This window comes from Phoxinus phoxinus, assembly GCF_949152265.1.
Source record: "Phoxinus phoxinus genome assembly, chromosome: 15".
Lineage (NCBI taxonomy): Eukaryota > Metazoa > Chordata > Actinopteri > Cypriniformes > Leuciscidae > Phoxinus > Phoxinus phoxinus.
The window spans coordinates 20777753-20800227 of NC_136890.1; the positions used below are offsets into that span (position 1 = coordinate 20777753).

The following is a 22475-nucleotide window of genomic DNA, read 5'->3' on the forward strand; positions in this document are numbered from 1 at the left end:
AGTCAGACCCGATTGCAAAATGGAACTTTAGAACATGACAGGCTTTATGATGATCAATGACAGTAAAACAAATAATAACGACTTCTGAAGCATTTTTGGTATGTTTACATTCTTTTTTGAAGGGGCTTTTCTCAGCAAATACTGATACAGGCCGTTGTGCTATTTCAACTATGCTCCCCTACCCCGACGAGGTCTGTGGATTCCACGGAAAAGCAAACAGCTGGACACACGGTGCTGGAGGACAAACCTTGTGACAGGGACCCTTTAATACCAAAATCATACCGAGGGGCGGATACTCTGGGGGAAAAAATGACTACATTTGTTGCAAAAGTGATAGAAACGCTGCAAGTGGAACATTTGATATAGGCTACATTACACAGCATAAATGAGTGGGAACACCCCATCTGAATCTAAACAAATTAAGAAATTTCTCTTTACCTAAAAACATTTTAGGGTTCCTTCAACTTTATTGTATATAATGTTCTAGCAATCTAATAATAATATTAAAATAAGATTGTCTTATCAAAAGTCATAAAATGTTGCAAAAAAAAAAAACTATATAGAAATTCAGAAAGAAGACCTTGTGACAAGGTCCTTGAAATAACCAGGCAATCACCTTCAGCCTTCATTTCGTGATGAGTGAATTTTGCTAAGAAAAGAGCAGGAAAACGCCAGCCAGTGTCTCTTAAGAGTTTTAATCTCACACAGTAGGACTGTTTCTAGTCACAAGTAACCTGTGAGAAACTAGAGACAAAATGGCTCAGTTGCTCAATAGAACCCATTAGAACGTTTAAAACAAAGTAACAATTTAATATTTTACTCTCAGGTAATTGTAGGGGAAAGTAAATGATAATCAATAAAGGCACATTTCCATCAACTCATTTAATGTAGCCCACGTAAGGTATTGTGTTTCAGAACACCCTTCCCATTAAAAAAAAAAACATTTTTTTAGACACCCTGATTTATCCAAAGTTTATTAAAAGTACAATCTGTAAATGCTGAAACTAGCCAACCCTCAAAGGTGATAAACTAACAATAGCCAGCTAACGCCCTAAAGAAAAAAAATAACACTCCATTCCAAAACACTTGTATGGTGTCTCCAATCAAAAGATTACAAACAAAACTGATTCCCGACATTTAAATGGCACTGTTCCTGTAATTACAGACCGCATCGTCCAACACACACACACTCGCAACATAAGAGTCCCAGCAGGTTACCAAAATGTCTGCTTTATTTATTTTTCAGGACGACTCATTCAGAAAGACTAAAGGGAAAAAATTCGCACTAGATTTGGCCTCGCATCCTCCAATTAGGGGGCGGTGTAACAGCGAGTCAACCCTTCAACAAAAATATGTAATAATAATAATAATAGTAATACATTAATCAATACAATGTGGAGTTTAAGTAAGGAGAACGAGTCACTGTGGATACCACCAGCAAAAAACTTTTATGCACCAACAGCAGGGAAGGAAACAGGTCATATTTAAACAAGTTTATCAAAGCTTTGCATTATCATAAAATGCTCTAAAACTTTAAATTTTTGCGCTTTTTTGCATTTTTTTATTGAAAGATATCAACTTTTTTCTTGTTTAAACATAGATTCTTTTATCTGGTCTCTTTTTTCTTTTTTTCTTTGTTGTGACTGCAAGTGACCATGAGAAAGGATGGGTCCTTGGCTGGGAATTTTTGGTGAAAGTGAGTGTGTGTGCGCGTGTGTGTGTGTGTGTGCATATGTCCTCTCCAGGCTGTGGTTAGTTCAGGGTCACAGCAGTTGAGCTGGTAATGCTTTTATTTCGTTCTGAACAGCTGACGCAATAACAGGCGTGCGTGTGTTTGTGAGGTATGATTTGAAAGTGTGAGCATGATTGATGGAGTATGAGTGCACATAAAAAGGAATGTGTGCCTACAAAATGTTTTGGGAGTGTATAACCTATGTGTTGTGTTGTATAGCGTGTGTGTGTGTGTGTGTGTGTGTGTGTGTGTGTGTGTGTGTGTGTGTAAGGCACGGCCAGTCTTTCTCAGTCCCTCAGGTCCACGCTGGATCCAAACAGAGCCACCAGCTGCTCCTCATAATGGGTGATATTCCTCTTCATGATCTCCTTGCAGGGTCCCAGCAAGCGCTCGAAGGCTTGTACATCAATCACTGAAATACATAAACATCAGTCATGTGATGTTGTATGAGCACTTGGCACACATTTTACTTCAATACATATATATAAGTCAGATGCCCACAGAGACACTTACCCAAGCATTTGACGACCCCTATAGCATAGGCTGAGGCAGCACGTGGTTTATTAGTGACGAGAGCAAGTTCTCCGAAATACTGCCCTCTACTGCAGCGAGCGATCTCGACCTCAGTGTTATCCTGTCTGTCTGCTTTTGTCTGGGACACACAGAAACACACAGAAAGAACTATTTAAAAATGAAATGTTGGCATTACTGAGGGAAAATTAAAGAATGTTTTTACATTGCTACAATCACCAAGTAGAACTGCAAAAATGATTGGTTAGCCAAACAAATAGTCCCGCCCCAAACCTAAGCCATTAGTTAAGCTGATGTCTCCAGCTAGTCAGACTCAGCATGCTAAAATTTTAGGGGAATCAATCGAACACACGTAACAATAACATAACCTTAAAAAAATAAAAAATAAAATTGTACAATATAACAATGAAAGAGAGGGGGGGAAAAAAAGATAAAGAACTCACTTTACTCTTCATCATAATCTTCACGTCTCCAGACTCCACAATGTAAAAGCAATCAGCTTTATCACCCTGGTAATAGAGCAGTCCACAATAATAATGATTAATGAAACAATAGCATAAGTCAGAGTCCTGATCTTCAGTTCTGCTCCATTATTATAGTGCTATAACTACACTAGCTGTCTGTGTGTGTGTGTGTGTGTGTGTGTGTGTGTGTGTGTGTGTGTGTGTGTGTGTGTGTGTGTGTGTGTGTGTGTGTGTGTGTGTGTGTGTGTGAGCTGGTTCTTTTAGACACGCTGTAGCTGATCAAGTGTGTAAGATCTGAACAGAGGATATTTCAACGGTTCTCAATGGCACGACCCACTGCATTACACAAAATGAGTGACATATGTATAAAGGTAAATTTACAAATATATAATAGTTTATTATAAATATAGTCAATTTAGCAGTTTAGAGCTGGGCGATAGTTTAAATATGTGACCTGATCCAGCAAAATTAGTCACAGTGACCCAAATTTCAAAATTGAGATTTTGATATCAATGGAAAGAGGAGATCATAAGCTTTCAAATGATATCCTAGTCAAAGTCATACCTTGAATGGTTTTAAAGATATACACATTTGAATTATGGTCGCCTGCCCTCTTTTTCCAACTGGAAACCTGAGAAAATAGCTTTTGGCCGTATTTTTGTAGATATCTTTCAAAATCCATTGCATTTAAAGGGATAAACTATTTTTTTTACAGCTTAATTTGACCAAAGATATTAATATATATATAAATGATATTGCAGTAAACCAGGCTGAAGATCAAATTATTGTAAAGTATTTATTTGAATAAATATTTTAAAAGGCACTTTTACAAAGATTTACAAAAATCAGAAAGATTGAACAGAAGTGCTACATTTTAGCTAGAGAGAGAAAGAGTGTGTGTGTGTGTGTGTGTGTGTGTGTGTGTGTGTGTGTGTGTGTGTGTGTGTGTGTGTGTGTGTGTGTGTGTTTGTGCGTGTGTGTGTGCATGTGTGTGCCTCTAGTGAGTTCAATGCTTTGGCGACTTTGCTCTCTTTTGACAGCGACATTTTTATTAATTAATTAAATTAATAATGTTTAATCTTTCTGAGATCTACAAGTTTGTTTACACAGAGCGCTGCGAGTCTGACAAGAGGATGGCTGGACCAATCGCGTGCCGCGGGGCTTCCCATTGACAAATGATCAGCGTCTGTGTACATTTCTAAACTTTTTGATTGGCTCAATACAACGTGTAACACCATTTGGAGAGCAGAGATAGTGACGTTTCAGGGGATACCCGGGAAATGCTCAGAGGTGACGAGAGGATTTGAGAAAAGCAATGTTCATTTCCAACGAATTTAGTAAAACTTTGTCAAGTTTAATAGTCATTTAAATACATTTGCTCAATTATCTGGACCACGAAACTTTGGAAGATTATTTTTGAATGTCTTTTCTTTGAAATTAGCAAAAACAAATTTTTTTTATTTTTTTTATTGTTTTTTCACATTATCAGCCCGTATCTTAAAATGGAACGTTGCGACTTCCGACTCATTTCGCCAGATCGGGTCACATATGTTGATGATATGAACAATCATTCAGATGAGATTTGCTATGTAGTATAGATCGCTTTATGTGAGTTTACTGTATGGTGTTAAATTGGAGTTATTAAGATAAAGGTATCCTTGCAACCGATGGAGGTAATCACAATAATGAACATTTGACCACCAGAATTTTGAATATTTTGTATTACATTTAAAACCTAACAAACTTCTTTTAATGAACTGTTTTGCATAAAAGTGTTTAAAATAAATGCTACTTATCATTGGACAACAACAGTCTTAACAATATTTATACACTTATGTCCTACTTTTTGGGGCAACTGCAAAGCTCACCTGCATAATGATCCTCTCTCCATCATGAAATGATTTTACACCCAGCACATCAACAATCTTCATCCGCTCAGATAACTATGAAACGTGGGGTAAGATGGGTTAAGTATTCATCATTTCATTACTGATCTAAGAATGCAACAAAGTTTTTCTTCAATGTTCACTTCAGAAATGCAACCCTGACACTCTTTCACAGAACCACTAAACAACACATGTCAATAGAATAAATGTTTTCACAATCATTTTCTCACCTCCAGTGATTTGAGTAGAGGAACAGACTCTATGAAGATTTCATACATCCTTCTCTTCTTTGCATTATTCTTCACTACGAGTCTACGGAAAGTCGCCCGATCCTGAAACAGACATACCGTTCAGCTGAAAACTCTTTGTTGTATTAGGATCTGGATTTATGCTTCTGTCACACTTATTGTCAATTCATAATTGCTATGAAAGCACTGTGAAAGTGAAGCAGCAAGTCATTCTGTGTTCCGACCACAAGGTGGTGCTGTTATAGAGCACTTTGTCAACAGGGTATGGCATGCTCACGCTCACACACACACACACACACGGTTCCTGCACAATTTTTAAAGTCAAATTTAAGGCTTTTTAAGACCTTTTTAAGACCTGAAGAAATCAAAATGAATACCGTACATTGGGGGTGCGCAATATTGACTCACCAGTCCCCAGAGGGCTCCATCCTCTGTAGCAACGATGGTTGCAGCACGTGGAGTGTTGTACATGAGGGCCAGTTCTCCGAAACTGCCCTTATTATTATACTGACCCACACAATTTTTCTTTACCACGATATCATACACACCCCTACAAGTACACAAAAGCATACATTCTGTTAGTGCTGTCTGGTAATTATATTGTTGCTACACTTCATTCTGATATTCTGAGCTTTAGGTATTGACATTCAAAATGAGGAACATTACTATGGTTTGAGATAAACAATGAATAGGAATTAACAAAGAGCTTTTTTTTTTTTTTTTTACCTCTCAGTTCCTTTATCTAATCACAAATTGGCCATTACATTTAGCTTGGCCATTACATTCATAATATACATTGCACATCACCTTATTTCTCAAAGGGCCTAAAAACAGTTTATTCGAAGATTCAGGGGGCTTTCACACTGCTTGTGATTGTTCTTACGCTATCACAAATGTGCACGCCGCATGACAGAAAACAGAACGCGGCTAATATATTGTTTTTTATTAATTTGGTGCTATTATGCACAGCAGAGTGAACGACACTTGGGTTTACTGTATGTGCGTCGCATGAAATTGGCATTCTGCTGCTTTTAAACTGAATATTTAGAAGAGACAGCGGATTTACATTAATTTGCTGCCCTGATTACTTGCTATGAGCGATTACACTGCAGGTAAACGCTTATTACCATATTTGAATTTCAGCTCCAGAGGCTTTCTCAGCACTTGATACACAGTGATAAGAACAGCAACGATGGCGTCGGTCTTTCTGTATCAATTCCAGCGCGAGTCCTCGTCCATTTGAAATGCATGCAAAGTATATTTGCAGACAACATGAACCAAACAAATGCAAATTTGTTTCAGTCTCAGCTACAACTACAGTGTATGAGCGCGGGTCAAAGTAGACAGTCACCCGATGATGATAACAGGCTGGCATAATGCAAATATGTTACGCCGTTACATAGATATGTAACCGGAAGTAAAACTGGAATTGTTGACGACTCGTTTCGGCAGGTCAGAAACAATTCTTTCTTTTAGGAGACAATAACTCAATTTATCGTGCACTTTGATCTTTGAAACTTTGCATACCTTTAACATTCAAAAACAGCTATAGTACACACTATATGAAAGGTAATATTTGAAGAAGAAAAAAACACTTTAAAATACACACCTCTCGATTACATAAAAGTTATCCCCATCATCTCCCTGATCAATGACGTGATCTTGTGGCTTCACAAGAACCTCAAACATGGCGTCCAGCACCTCTGAAAACTGCTCCTGTACCAGAGAGAGACAAAGTGTCTGATGAAGGAAATGTGTTTGTGTGCTCGGAATCATATAGTACAGATTTATGCAAAACTACATATTTAAAAAAAAAAAAAACATATATATATACATACAAGTTTCTTATGGTTCACACAACAGATAGACAGAGTGCAACAGAATGGAACCAAGTGTGAGGGTCCAGACATGTTTCAACTATTTTTTTATCTCGACATGCCATCTTAAAACCTCAACACTCACGGTGCACAATGCTGAACGAAGAAGGGGGACAAAAAGAGTGATACGCAGTTCTATACCAAAAGATACCCACATGCAAGTGAAATGTCTACCGTTTAAGTGCAGAATGAATGCAAGAAAAAATCATTTGACAGACATTAAAAAGGCAAAAAATATCTAGAACTTATTTCATAAAACTATAATGGTAATTTTCTTGAAATGTATGGTTGAAGATGATTTTCAAGACAACTTTTCATTACAAAAGTTGAGGCGAATTTAAAGACATAACTTTTTGAAGCAGGTTTTACCATGTTGATCGTGACTTTTAGCATAAATACTCTAGCATAAAAGTTGTGTCTTGATTCACTGCCGCAAACTACCACTGTTTTAATTTTATATAAATATAATATTTTTAACTGTCACGTGATCAACAACACGTTTATGTGTGCACCAAACAGGGAAAAACTATGTATTATATGACATCAGCAGAAAATTAAGAGTGCTAATCAGTTCAAGTAACAGTGTGTTAAACAATTTCCTCCAACAATGAACCGACAGTGGCTGATTAAGTAAGGAACATGTGATCAGTCGTACATGCAAACCAAACCTGACTGACTGGCCTGCACACACCACCTGGATGACGTCTATATACAGTTTAATAGCCCTCATATCTGTGTGCGTGTGTCTGTGTGTGTACCTGATCTAGAGCCTTGAACAGCAGAATGTCCTTGCAGGCCTCCTGTAATCTACAACGCTGCTCGTCTGTTTTTGGATGAACAACTCTCGGCTCAGAGTCTTCCTCATCATCATCAGGGTTAAATGCCTCCGCACACACTAAGAAAACAAATGACTATTTAATTACTTAGAAGTCTTCACCAAAGCCACATGCATGTGAATCCAAAAATTTCAAAAAGGGGTTTTCGAAATTTTCAATGCCAAAGACCCAAAATGTATCCAATTATACTATGCAAGAAAAAAAATAAGAAAAAAACATGTTAAAATAAAAACAGCCTGATGTTTCCAATTTTAAGTATTTGGCTATTCACAATAAGGAAAGCTTTAAAGAAAATTATGCCAAAAAACCTACACTACAGTTCAAATGTTTTTCATAAGACAGTAAGATTTATTTTAAAGAAATTAATAAATGTATTGAGCAAGACAGTAAAGATATAATATTACAAAATATTAATATTTTAAATAAATGCTGTTTTATAAACATTCTATTCATCAAAGAATCCTAAAAATATATAATAAAGTTAATATAAAATAATATTAAGCAGCACAACCATTTTCAACATTGATATAAAACAATAAATATTTTAGAATTAGATCATTTCTGAAGGATCATGTGACACTGAAGACTGAAACAATCAGCTTTGACATCACACGAATAAATTACATTTGAAAATTCTAATAGAAAGTTATTTTAAGCTATAGATAGTTATTTTGAATTGTAATAAAATTTGACAAAATAACTGTTACTGTATGTTTTATCAAATAAATGCAGCCTTGGTGAATATAATGTATTTCAAAAACAATAAAAAAAAAAAAATTCTTACTGACCCCAAACTTTTGAACAGTAATGTACCACAGAAACAACTTACATTTATTTGTTACAAACAAACAAATAAACTAAATATTTAGTTCTCTCAACTATTGGCAAGATGTTTATTTTGTATGGCAAACTTTTTGTAAAACGTTTAATTTTCTCTCAAATTTTCCACAGGCCACATAGAACCCTTTTTTTTGGGCTCCCCAGGGGTCCAGTTTAAAACATCTGCTCTAAAAGCGTTTCATTTACAGATATGACTGAATGGACAATGCTTAACTTTACACTTATGAAAAAAAAAAAAAAGTATTCTTTCCCATGCATTAAATGTGTCTTTAGAGGTAGCATATCTAGATTCCTTCATATGATGATGTGTAAGAGGGGATGTTTTTACTGGAACACAAGTGAAAGGGGCAGAATGAGTGGGCATACTGGCCACGTACAGTAATTACAATAAAACAAACACAAGGGGAAATGACGGAAAGGCAGAGCACTTATCTGACACTCACACACACACTTTAAACCACATGATTAGTGCAATGACGTCAAACAGAACTCACCCGACACTCTCCGGTTAAATCTGCTGGGGGGAGGAGCTGTGGAGAGAAAGACAGAGAGAGTTAATGACTGTTCAAATTCCCCTATGCTCGCTGAGAGCTGCAGACTCTCAGACAATGTTAACGATCAAATTTAGTCTCCAAATTTCACATGTGCCCTTCAGTAACTGTGTGGGCGTGTTAAATATTCAGTAAGGTCAGAGAAAGGCCTGTCCTACAGGCTGTACCAGTTTCAGGAGATTGCAATTATGTGTGTACGATCACAGCTGAGTGCACTAGCACGACTCTCAGGAGCCCTGCAGGTCTGCACACCCTCCTCCTCCTTTCTCATGGCACTGTTACAATCCATCACTCCATTAACTCTTTGGTGTAAAACTAGCAATGAGCTTTCTCTCACATACACACTCCCTCATGAGTGAACTGCCGTCTTAAGATGTTCTGCTCATAACCTATAGTTCTATAACAAACACACAGATTTCCACAAACCTAAAGTATGATCATGTTTAAAACACACTCTTACAATAATTAACCTGCAAATCAATCACGTTAAATGCCACCGAATTTTGCGCGTTCACACATAAGCATTCAGATTTACACCTCTTTGCAAATTACTTAACACTGTGTGTGAGCAATGCCCAGATAAGGCGGCTTAATACACAGACTTGTTGTGAGAGCACTCAAAGAAATGAGTACGTGCATGAGCGCGTGAAGTATAGTGAGATGGGGTGCTTCAACCTCACGTGTAGGGGATATCAAGTGGACAAAGTTGCCATGACAACAAAATACAAGGAAGACTAACAACTATCCCCCCCCCAAATACACACCCACTCACTCTAGACACAGATAGAGAGAGAGAGAGAGAGAGAGAGAGAGAGAGAGAGAGAGAGAGAGAGAGAGAGAGAGAGAGAGAGAGAGAGAGAGAGAGAGAGAGAGAGAGAGAGAGAGAGAGAGAGAGAGAGAGAGAGAGAGAAAATATGGGTGAGGACAATCTTTAACGGATAATTTATATCCAAGTACTTATATCACCATCCACTTTTCTTGAAGGAATTGTTTGCTGTTAATGCAAGGATGCATTAAATTGATAGCAAAGACCATTATAAATGATTTTTTTAAATAAATACCGGTACTGTTCTTTTGAACTTTCTATTCATCAAAGAATCAGAGTAATGTATCACAATTTCCACAAAAATATTAAGAAGCACAACCGTTTTTAACATTGAAAATAATAAGAAATGTTTCTTAAGCCACAAATCAGAATATTAGAATGATTTCTTAAGGATCATGTGACACTGAAGAAAATGCAGCTTTCCATCACAGGAATAAATGATATGTTAAAATATTATATAAAAGAGTAATGCTATTAAATTGTATATTGTAAATACTATTTCACAATATTGCCATCTTTGATCAAATAGACTTCTTTCAAAAACAATTAAAAAATCTTACCAACTCCAAACTTTTGAACAGTAGTCTATTTACACATATCATCTAGAATGATAATAGGGAATATAAATATTATCCATGATTTAAAAAAAAACAAATCTATGGAAAAACTTGTAATTCTATAGGTATTTTTCATCCATTTTCAATCTGACTGCTTAAAAAAAAAAAAACAAGAAGAAGTCAGCAAGCCATATGATTGGAGGTATTACATAATTATGTATAAACCTGCACGTTTTTAATATTCTAGGATTAGGGCTAGAAGTTTTTTTTAAATCTGTAAGCTTAAGTATGAGCAATAGTAACTACAAACAACAGAACCCGATATTTGTCGTCTGTCTTCTTATCTCCCTCCATGTCATTTTAGATATCCTCATGCACAGTCTTATCACTCTCTCTCTCTCATTGCTGGCAAATATTAGCCAGAGGGAGAGAGAGAGATATATATAGAGAGAGAGAGACTAGTAATTTTAAAAGTAAACAGAATATGTGTGTGTGATCTCTGTGATGGTACAGCGAAAATCACTTATCATGTGAGAGTCAGCAACTAAACTACAAACAGTTCTGTGCTTTCTCTCTCACGCAACATGCATGAACAACCATTCCAAACTATGATAAAACACAAAACATCATCAAATCAATTACATTTATTCGTGGGATGAATTTTCAGTATTACTCCAGTCTTCAGTCACATGATCCTTCAGAAATCATTCTGATATGCTGATTTAGTGCTCGATAAAGTGTGCCAAGCCATGGAAAGTCAATGAGAGACGAATTTCAAATGACAGGAAAATCATATCGTCCCTTTAAATGGGTGGGGCTTGTTATCACAAGTTTATGGAGCGTTGAAAAAGCTGATAATTTTTTTTTGCCAATTTAGCATTGCCAATTTATTACCCATGCCGTTTTCAAGATTAACTTTTAAGGAAAAGCTGGATTTAATCGGCAAAGGAAGAATTACACCAGAGCTTAATTCTGTGCAGAAAGCCAAAGCTTTTTAAAGCATTTCAACCACAGCAATTATAAGCAATACCCCTGGATGACAGCATCAATCAAGATGCTAAAGCTAAAGCTGCATTCACACTACAAGCTACAAAGCGACACGATACCATTCATTTCAATGGAGAGTGGTCGATTTCCGGCAACACGAGCGACAGTGACCATTAGCGACTGAATGGGGCAAGTCCAGCGACGCGACAAAGTTGAGATCTTTTCAACTTTAAGCAAATGAAGAGCGACTTTCGGGAGCGACAACCAATAGGAATGAAGTCAGTGGAGCGCACGTGATCCGTCACTCTTCAGTGCTGAGTCCGACCGAGGCAAGTTGAATGAGAAGCTAATTTTAGCAGTCAGAAACTGTCCTATAATTTATATATCTCAGTGTACAGTGGTACTCGTCATGCTGACTCCGAGACAATGGTTTTGTGAACCCAGATAGACCGGCATTTGCCTGTTTGATGCAGTTAAATAGCCGCGATGGCAAAGAGCACTCGCTGTTTCTCGTTCATCTTTAATATTATGCATTTCATGTATTGATTTAATTTATATTTAGACTTTTCCTTCCAAAATGTTAGTTTGTAGCGGCAAGAAACGGCTTTGTTGTCTACAACAAGGAGTAACATCCGTGAATGTCACTCAAAAACATTACTAGGCAACCAGTAGTGGGAATACCCACTAGCAACCTCACCGCCAGCCACTGGCGACATGCAGCGACAAAGTCGCTTGCAGTGTGAACGCAGCTTTACTGCTGGAATTGTTTGCTGTTTTGGTAAGTTATGTCAAATCTAATAGGTTACGTGACTGATTTTATTATTTTATTCTTTAGTTGAGAAAAACAGTTATCTTGCAGAGTAACTGGTCAGTCTGTAAATTTACTAACTTAGCAACCGTGAACATTTGCTGTAATTCTGCATAAAAGTTGCATTTTCCCCCAAATCATATGTTCGATAAGGTCTGTTACATACATTTAATTGGCTGCTGTGCCTGTATAATTTAAATAAATGGTATAATATATGATATACATTAATGCTCTGGTTTTGTGGCTAGTTGTCACCATATTCCACTGAAATGTATGAGTCACTCCAATGAGTCATGGTTCGGTAATACTATAATCTCAAATGAATCGGTCTATGGTTAACTCATAGGGCCCGTTTACACTTGGTCACTTTATGTGTTTTAACTGATCGGATAGCTATCCATTTTGTTAAAACTCTTCCATTTACACTTGGCCACATAAATGTGTCTCCACAAAATGAATATAAATCCGTTCACATCATCGAAAGAAACAGATATAAGCTGCAAGTTATCTATCATCAGCTAATTTCAAGATCAAAGACCGCAATAGGAGAGAAAGCGGCATCAGCACTGGTAAGATCATTTAGTCGAGCTCTACTTTGAATGAGCTTCAGGATGCGAACTTTGTTCCATTTGCGGCAGTTTGTGTGTCGACTTGCTGAAGAGATATTTGCTCAGCTACTCACTTGGGGCAGGCCATATCTGTGGTGCATATCACGATGCGTGTTGAGATAGAGCTGTCATATATCTAGCTATACATGAGCCGGTGACCTATAACACGCTCACATGCTTTTACACCATTTTGGAAGGAGTCAAATTTACATGTGTGGCTTCAACAACCAGATGCATTTATACTTCCAAGTATCCTTTGGAATGCGTTTCAAACCACCTCCTGAAGTGGTTTGAGTGATCGGATTTAAATCCATCTCGAATAGCTGCCCGATCAGAGAAAACGCATAAAGTGACTAGGTATAAACAGGCCCTATACACACGTTCACAAAAGCACAGGGGAGTCTACACTATAAACACTACCATAACACAATAAAGAACCCCACTCACACAAGGAGAGAGCTGCTCGACTGAATAATAAAATCCCAAACAGCTGTACAACTCGTAAACAATAGGAAAATACACTTCCCTTCCCGCTGTAAGCCATCAATCTTGATGTCTGAATCCCCCCCTTTTCCTTTACTCTCTAAAAACTTTGTCTATCTTTCTCAGTGCTCCATTTCTCCCTTTCTCTCTCTTTAGCCCTTATAAGGTAGTGTGGATCTGTCTAGCACTGTGCCTGTGGCTTTAACCCCTTACTGACAGCCAGAAGATTACTTGCCGTGAGAGAGCATGAATGACAGGATCAACAGTGGCAGATATTTACTCAAAAAACATTTTATTCACTTTCTATAAACTTTACAAAAGCATATGCAAGGATTCAGTGGCGCTAAAATATCTGCAAATGTGTTTGTGTGCATAATATGAACATTAGAGGCGAGGTCAGCTCTGCCTCTGATTAGACAAGGCCATCAGTCTGCTTAATCTGCACCCTGACTGGACAAGGTCCCTGTCTGTTCTTTTAACCCGTCTCTGATTGGCTGATACGGTATTATGTGGTGCTAGCTGAAGGTCAAGGCATGTCCAATCAAAACATACACCTCGCAATTGGAGTCGTCCCATTGGTTGCACTTCTCCTGTCCCAATGACCTCCTCTCCTTGAGCCACCACCACTAATCAGACTGACCTGCAAACATCTTACAAAGGGTAATCTTGTGTTGTTGTCAACTAACATGCTAAAAAGGGGATCAGAACAATGTTTCCTACTCTGTTGAGTGGTTAGGAGAAAGGAAATTACCGATTATATTTAATTGGAGACTAAAATAGCGTAGGTAACAATGTAGATAATGTGCAGGGCTTCCACATCCTGTCTAACCTTTGGTCTTACCCACGATGTCTTGAGAGGGAACAGCTCTGTTGCACAGATGGTTTATGCAATAAATGTATAGCAATATGAACTCTTAAACCTAAATAACTTCATCTTAACTTATTTTCTGCGAGTGCAGGACTATGACCAGCTGCTGAGATAACACTTCATAAGCTCTTACGGCCAAACTATAATGCAGCTTCTGAAATCAATGACCAGGGTGGGAAGAACAAACAGGGTCAGGGTAGTTAGTCACCCTCTTGCTGATAGATACGAGGAAGTACTAAAGTCCAGATTGTTATCGGAAACCTCAAACATGAAGAATACACACCCAGGCATACAAAACACGCAAACAATACACATAGACAGGAAAACAATACCAAATCATTTTCTCTGAATGACAGCCAGTAGCTGGTGCGTATTCTTAATATGTGACGTAGTAAAGCCAAAAAACATGTAACATTTCCTTTCTTTTTTCTGAACTCTAAAAAAAGAAAAAGGATTCAAACTCAAAAAAGGTCAAGTAGAAAAGCAATTACTAATGCAGTAAATTCATTTTTTTTTTCTGCAGCTTAAGAATTATATAGTGTAATCCTTTTCTTTCTGAAAAAGAAAAGACAATTATTCATGTTACTTTTATGGTAGTTATTTTAACACTAATTATTCAGGCCCTTTATTACTAGTTAATTCTCGACAAACTGCCAAAACATGATTTTGGCTTCGTAAAGGCCATGAAGACCTTCTCAGATACACCACATTCATGGTTGAGAGTGAGACAACACACTAACTGCCTGAAAAAACTACAGTTCTCTTTTTCAAGGTTTAGTTTCGTATGTCTGCAATGTGAAAAAGGTTCACACTCAATATCGAGTTTGAAATTATGCAAAAACATTGCAACTTGTGTCCTATTAATTGACAACAGGCAACTTAGCAGTTAGGAGCAGCACAAACAGGTTCTTTGACAGGGTGTTAGGGTATTTGCAGGTTGTTGTGCAAGTAGAGACTCTGAGTCCATAAAACAGCAGACTGCTCTGTTCCTCTCTGATGATCCTGCTTAAAACAAAGAGTACACTATCCTCCAGACAGACAAGCTATACACTTGCACTTAGACACACACTTCTTTTATACTTCAATTCATTTCACTTCAATTTACAGTACATCTTTTTTATTAGTAACTAGGGTGCTTTTTTGTTGTTGTTTTCTTTTCAAAGATACCAGACACCATAGTGCCCAGATACCAGTGCCTTTAACAGCCTGAGGCAAATCAGAAATGCTTTTTTGTGCATTCAGGCAAGGGGTTTTGTAGAGAGGCCATGTGGTTGAAGGGATGGTGGTGTTCTAATTTAGTGGCAAAGTCTGGCAAAAGTTAACAAAACAGCTAAAACTGCTTACAAAACTTTTAACTACTCTTTACCCAAAACCAATTGTGATCATGTATCTAAATTCTCCCAGAAACCAACATGTCATGATAAAGTATGCAAGTCTAAGAGCCATCAAATCCATCCAAACTTCTGGGTGATACATTGCCAGTTCTGCAGGGATGTGTAGATGTTTTCTTGACAGCATGACGCAAAGTCAGAAAGATCAAGGTGGGATGGTCTTACCAATGCTTTAACTGTTCAAACATGCCCCGGAATGCTCTGGATTTCTCAGCTCACTGAAGCTCTGCTGTGGAACAACACGCTTCTAACGCAGAACACATCCCGCTATCATGATTGGATGTGCTGACGACTATCTGAGCTAATTCACTGATCTGCCTGAACTGGATGAATACAAACTTGTACTTTGTCTGAAAATGCATTCATATTTCATCAGCCATCTTGGCACTGTCCATTTTCACAGATGTTTTTGGCCTATGACGTACTAACGATAACTGTGAAAATAATCTACTCAGGTGACTTAGGGATGGGTATTTTTCAAAAATATTGCATTCGAATATTCAGGCTCATAAAAATCGAATATTCGTTTATTTAATTGACGTTTAACGAGAAAGATTTTTTTTTTAAGTTACAATTTATTTTAAGTTTTTGTCACCATTCCTGAACAAGCTTACAATTAGGCAATATATACACGGCAAGCTTACAATACATGTTAAAATTTTATTTTACTTGAAAACATTAAACAGTTGGCCTATGTGTAAACAAAAAAATATAGGCAAAAAAAAAAAGGATTTAAGCTCAAGCAGCGCGAACGGGAAAAAACACCTAATAAAGCAGAGTAGCAGACTGCGCCAGATATCGTACAGAACGTACACATACACTCGAGTCAGAATGATTATCGTGTTTATATTGTTTCACGTTTATGTTGAGAAAAACAATAATATCCACATGCAGGGGCACCGCCAGCAATTTATGCTCGAGTGAGAAAACGCGCTGCGCTGACAGACGTTTCAGAGACACAAAGAAAACGGTGTTCTAAGTTTCTAACAGCATTTTGCGTTTTCTGTTCTTAATATACTTTAAGGGAAGTATATGTCTCAAAATCATTTTGCTATTAGATAAGTTGTCATCTCGGATCACTCGCGCAACAGCTGCGCTTCCCTGCAGTTGTGATGCAGTGATGGACAGCTGTCTTTCCTCAGTCAACTGCTGTTTGGATTTCATGAGATTTCTCATTGTGTTGATGATATTTTAACTCCAGATTAATTAATTTATTTGATCAAAAGTAATTCCATTTTGTAAGATCATTTACATCATTTTCATGAGTAATTCCAAACTTCGTGAGGCAGATGACGACATTATGTGACCAAATACAAACAACTTGTAAAACACGCACCAGCCAGAGGATTTAATTATAACTGCGAGTTAGTACTTAGGATTTATCAGGGATTCACTGCATTTACGACCAGCAAAGCATTTACGGCTTCATAAATTCGATAAAATTCGAATAGTATTTTATTTTTCGAATAATAATTACAGATCAAATATTTGAAAATTTGTATATTCGTGCACATCCTAGGGCTGGACGATATGGCCAAAATTTATATGACAATATATTTCTTAATTTCAGTCAATACGATATAATTCCGATATCGATATGAACAATATAAAAGCCTCAGGAAAAACTGGCAAGAACGCCCACAATTAATGTCTGTAACTCAAGGGGGCCGGTCTTTGCGAACGGTCAATTTGGAGACAATGAACATATGAACCGTTGTGCCGTGCTGCTTATATTTATCACGCAGTAAAAATGAAAACGTATTAAACAAAATATATTGCGATACATTCTGATATTTATTGTCCAGCCCTAGCACATCCCTAGTGTTGTTTATACGTGTCAATATCTGAAAAACTATTCCAATACTCCTTTTCTGCAGTATCGATACACCGATATCAGCTGCACAATCTCTCTTCTCTCCAACGGCGAATTGAAAGTTTTTACTTTAGTTTTTACATTTTACTCATTCCTGCAGATTTCGCAATCACAACAAAAGAGCGCACACCACTGATCTATATAAGAGCCAATATTTATTGGCCATATACTGATTGGCTTTATCACCGTCTCCTCTCCACCAGTAAACTGGTGTGTGGTGGGCGTTCTGGCGCAATATGGCTGCCGTCGCATCATCCAAGTGGATGCTGCACATTGGTGGTGGTTGAGGAGATTCCCCCTTCTATGTAAAGCGCTTTGAGGTCTCAGAAAAAGCTCTATATAAATGTAATGAATTATTATTATTATTAAGAGCTTTCTGTCCCTGCATTAACAACCTAGCGACTACCACTTTCAAGCCCCAGAAAGGTAGTAAAGACATTAAAGGGATAGTTCACTTTGAAATTAAATTGTGGTATGTTTTAGCTTACCTCAAGGGCATCCAAGATGTAGGTGTCTTTGTTTCCGCAGTAGTTTCAATTTTGATATTTTTAGGTCAAACCGTTCTTGTCTGTCAGTCATATAATGCAGGTCTATGGTCACCACCTCAAAGAGCATGCACAGAAAAGTCCTAATTAAATTAAAGAATTAAACAATTCCCCATCGCAAGTACACATGGCCTAAGACACGAAACGAGCGGTTTGTGTGAGAAAACGAACATTATCTTGGTTTTCTATGAGAGGAAAACGCTTAACGTACAATTAAATGCGTTGCGTTCATATTCTGTGCTCAATTGCTTACTACGCTTTATTTGTATGGTGTTTCCTGAGTTTGGTCTTTTAATACTACTGTCTTAATTAAACGCGCTGCGTTCATATTCTGTGCTCATCTGCTTTTCTGTAGTATGCATATTTAGTATGGTGTTTACTGTTTACTGAGTTTGGTCTTTTGATAATATAATTTTCTTTTAATATCATTCTAATGCATTAAACCATGTTAGCGTTTCAGAGCGTCCCCGAGGACGCGGGTTTCGTGACATCATCGCGTACAATAGAAGTCCCATTTCATTTGCTAGGCGCCAACCAATAAAACGGCTCCTTTGAACACAATAAGGTATCGTACCGAATTAAGAAATTCCAGAATTGTGACAACACTAATAACAATAACTTTCTTGGTAACTACAACACACGAAAAGCCAATCAAGTTTTTTTTCTTAATTTACCAACCTTTCAAATCTGACAGCTCGTCAGCTTGCCACAGAATTGACCCTTCGCAGGGAGCTTGATTGACAGGTGATCTGACCAATCATACTTCGCCATCCGCCATTTTGTCGGACAAAGCAGTCAGGAGAGTTCATAGATTAACATGGGAGAATTTGAACTTGAAAAACAGAGTGTACTGACGTCTTTCCGCGGTTAAAACAACATTCCTTCTTATGTTCATTCATGTTTATTTGATGCTATAAATTTACTAGAAGGAAGAGATGATCGAGCAGCTTTAACAGACTCTACAGCGATCTGACAAACACATTTAAGAGCCACAAAACGGTATTTATTGTTTAAATTTCTTTTTTTTTTAAATGACCAAATTTGAAAGGTGAGACTTTGTTTAATATCAAAAAAGTAACCGAAAAGTAACCTGGTCTGTCCTGTACTGTCAGCGTGTTGTCAGTGTCCTCTCTGCTCCACAATGTATTTCTCACTGCGTGAGAACATGGTGTGGCATGAGACGCCGCGTAGCTTGTCGGGCATAGAGACAGTAACTAAGGGGGGCGGGTCTTTGCGAACGGTCAATCGTGGGATATATGAAACTGGCTGCACACTTCAGAATCTAGTTGGACGCAGTGGGTCATTCTGTATTGTTTGTTATTCTGTCATACTATAATTTGTCATTCTGATTTTTGCATTCAATATAGCAGTGAAGTCTGCATATTAGAATGTGGAAAGAGAATGATGTACCTGCTCAAATTCAAACCACTGAAAGAGCACATAAACCTTCACTCACTGAGTTGGCATTAATTTCCCCATTTCGTTTTGTAAGAGGATGTGAAAACAATACCAGAATTATATATTAAACAATCAGCCGCGTAAACAAGACATAATCAACACAGTGAGGTATCTGCATATGCAGTTTGATGAAATATGATTAGGCCAAAGCGATTTAGGAATGTGTAACAATCCCTGTTTGGCAAATCCTCACTGTTTTCAATGGTCCAGATATCTCTCAATGACTTTTTTCAAGAATGTTTTAATTCACAAATGATGACTTAAATGTCTACCAGTGAAATCTGCCTGGGTTTGCAGCTGCTCGCTCAGCACTACATGAAAGGAAAGAGGGGATGCTTTGATGTGCGCGAGCGCACCTCTCTCCATTATGAAAAATCCCTGTTAGCATTCTCAATGGCCATCCAGCATCCATTCATACAAGCAATTCATACAGCACGAATGGGCTAACAACGCTAGACCGATCACACACCACAGCCGTCTCTATTCAAGAACAGAAATGCATACATATTAATGCAAATCTATTACGCGTGCATACTATCCCATCTTAATTCTGCATGCATTCTGGGGATACCTCGTTCGGGCGCCACTTGTCACTCTGTCAATCAAGCGCTTGGATGGGAGCTCGAGCGAGTGCCATGGAAACAGCCTAGTTAAGGCTGTTCCACATGTTACCCATCTCAAGGGAGATCTGACACCCTTGTTAGCCGTGCAAACACGGTATACACTGAAACATACCCAAGCAGCAATATCGTCATCTTTTACAGGTGGCGTAATAAGCTGATTTAATAAAGAGACACTCACGCTCAAAGTCTGAGTCATCGTCGTCGTCATCGTCGTCGCCGTTCGACTCTGTCTGCATCGGTTCGCCATCAAACATCACTCCCTTCCCCCCGGTTTTGGCGGTGGCGACCCCGGACCCGTCCTGGTTCCTGGTGTCCCGCAGACGGGTGAAATACTGCACGGCAAACTCCACCAGGTCCGGCGGCCTCTGGCGCAGCACCTCCACGGTGTAGCCTTGAAGCAGCTCCGTCAGACCGACTGGAATCTCAATACTCATGGCTAAACAGTAGTAGAAGGTTTGTGCAGATATTTGACCCTGTTCTAAATGGCTCCTGAACTATGGTACAAAAATATAGTCTTTCCCGTATCAGTGCATGCAGCGGGTTGCTGCGCAAGAAGCTCGCGAGGGACTTAGTTAATTTTGGTAGCAAAGGTCAGCTGAAACAAGCACAACACATAAGATTCTTCGGGGGGTTTGTTTCCCAAGGTTGGAGTTAATCAGGCCGAGTAGTAGAAAATAAAGGCTGACAGCTCTGTTTCCTCCTGCTTTTGCTCAATAACGTTAGATCTCTTGGCAAGGAATACCGTACTGTGCGTTGAACTAGTAACGTTAACTATAAATTAAAATCGCTTCGCTATTGTGTTGTGTGGAACAAAATAAGCGATGAATAATAGTCAAAAAGTGCGGTTAATAAGATTAGAAGCTGATTAAACCCAGGCTGGGAGTTAGCGATGTAGCTATCTGAGTTAGCAGACGAGGCCTTGCCTTTGCACAACGCGTGATTAGTTTGTATATTTGACGTTTCGTTGTCTAACTGCTTAATAACAGATATGCACGAGAGAAGAAGCCAATCGCGTGAAAGAAAAAAGCTCAATATGTAAATTCAGAGAGCTGTTGAAATGTTGTATGACAGCTCTGTCTGTCTATCACCCGCGCACAGATCCGCGTTTCTCTTGTCCGTTAACGTTACTTCTCCTAGGATCCACTGTTATTGGTACTGCTAGTTCTAAACACAGCAGGTGTTTTAGAGGAGTGTGGGTAACTGGCTCTACCGGGGAGGTAGCTGTGTCGTCGCCGGGGACTCGGTAAGGAGCGAGGCCGCGCCGGTGTGAGTGTGCTGGCGGCCCAGCACTGACAGGGAGACCCGGTGAACCGTACAGGAGGGAGACAGATCAGGCCTTCTAGGCTTCGGAAATCGGACAAGTGTCAGCTGTCACCAGAAAGCACGAAAAGGCGCCCACGGAGACGACGACACCGGCACTCGCGCGCCTCCAAGCACGAAACTGCTATGAAAATCCTCGGTAAACTCCAACCGCTGAGAGCTGCGGATATTCTCTTCGCCTGTCGTTGTCAGAGCCGCGGTCCGGAATGGATATGGTTCTGGACGTCGAATAAAACTAATTTCGCCATGAATGAGCTGAAATATTCTCGTTTTTTTCCTGTAAGAACAGACCGTTGGTGTCTCCTGACAAGGCGCGGACACTCTCTCCTGTTCCACCGCGAGCCGCTGAGCCTCGGGGGCGCGGTCAGAGTTCGAGAGCGAGCGTCAAGCCCTGATGGACTTCGAAAATGGCCAATCGCAGAGCAGCATGAGACTGAAGCTCCACCTCTTTTGAAGCGTGTGTGCGAGATTTAGGAAGTGGGTGAAGAGGCTGTAGTGGGGGGTTCAGGGCCAAATGCTGAACTCAAGCAAAGCTGAGCGTTGAGAAATATACGGAAGCACTCTCTGTAACATAAGTGAATGAAAAAGAACAAAAGTATCGATAAAGCCCGCACGGTGGAACTATTTAATTTACACTAATGATTTACTCGAATCTTCGTGTAATACTTGGAGTATTTTTTTTGTCTTGAGTCATGCGTTGTGTATGCAAGATGCAACCATAAAACGTAACATATAATTTTTTATTATCGAAAGTAAAAGATGATTGTTTGATTTAGGTTACTTTGAAAACTCAAAGCAAAGCTACAATATAACTGTGTCGATTCCTATAAGTGCTCCATGGCCAAAAAAGAAAAGAAAATAAAGATATCAGACGAACAATTCACGAAATAAACGCCAAGAGAGGAGTTCCCTGTCAGTAAATATAGAGCAGTTGATCTATTCCTATTCTCGGGTCTCCTCCATTCAGGTCGCAGGTAAAGCCGTTACCATGGCCACACAGAACCTACCTTTAAATCCTCGTTATATTCCTCGAGGAACCCCTGCGCCTCCTGCCGGGCAGAAAAAAACAAAAACTCACAATAGCTCAATAGTTCTTAACAGGGTTGATCATTCTACCATTTACTCGGCATAACCTGATTTTTTTTTTTTTTCAGTCACTGTGG

General features: G+C 38.7%; 1 protein-coding gene across 2 annotated transcripts; it reads right to left on the bottom strand.

Annotated features, from left to right (window-relative positions):
- Window positions 1-958: 958 nt before the first annotated feature.
- Window positions 959-22203, bottom strand: prkar2aa (protein kinase, cAMP-dependent, regulatory, type II, alpha A). 2 transcript variants are annotated; one of them, XM_079637738.1, is made up of 10 exons: window positions 20171-22203; window positions 8909-8944; window positions 7497-7633; window positions 6471-6577; window positions 5270-5411; window positions 4844-4945; window positions 4596-4670; window positions 2707-2772; window positions 2246-2384; window positions 959-2144 (listed from the first exon to the last, which is right to left on the bottom strand). In XM_079637738.1, the coding sequence occupies exons 1-10, from the start codon at window positions 20424-20426 to the stop codon at window positions 2020-2022; spliced, it is 1185 nt and encodes a 394-aa protein (XP_079493864.1). In that variant the 5' UTR covers window positions 20427-22203; the 3' UTR covers window positions 959-2019. The 2 variants fall into 2 exon arrangements, with proteins under 2 accessions (XP_079493864.1, XP_079493865.1); XM_079637739.1 differs by having other exon boundaries at window positions 7497-7649.
- Window positions 22204-22475: the final 272 nt, after the last annotated feature.

What these genes read in the sequence shown, in the direction of transcription:
- prkar2aa (XM_079637738.1), bottom strand. Translation starts at nt 20,426, where the DNA reads ATGAGTATTGAGATTCCAGTCGGTCTGACGGAGCTGCTTCAAGGCTAC. An exon ending in CTCTACTCAAATCACTGGAG is followed by an intron (nt 4,671 to 4,843) that starts GTGAGAAAATGA and finishes CACGTTTCATAG; the next exon opens with TTATCTGAGCGGATGAAGAT. An exon ending in AGGGGTCGTCAAATGCTTGG is followed by an intron (nt 2,145 to 2,245) that starts GTAAGTGTCTCT and finishes TATGTATTTCAG; the next exon opens with TGATTGATGTACAAGCCTTC.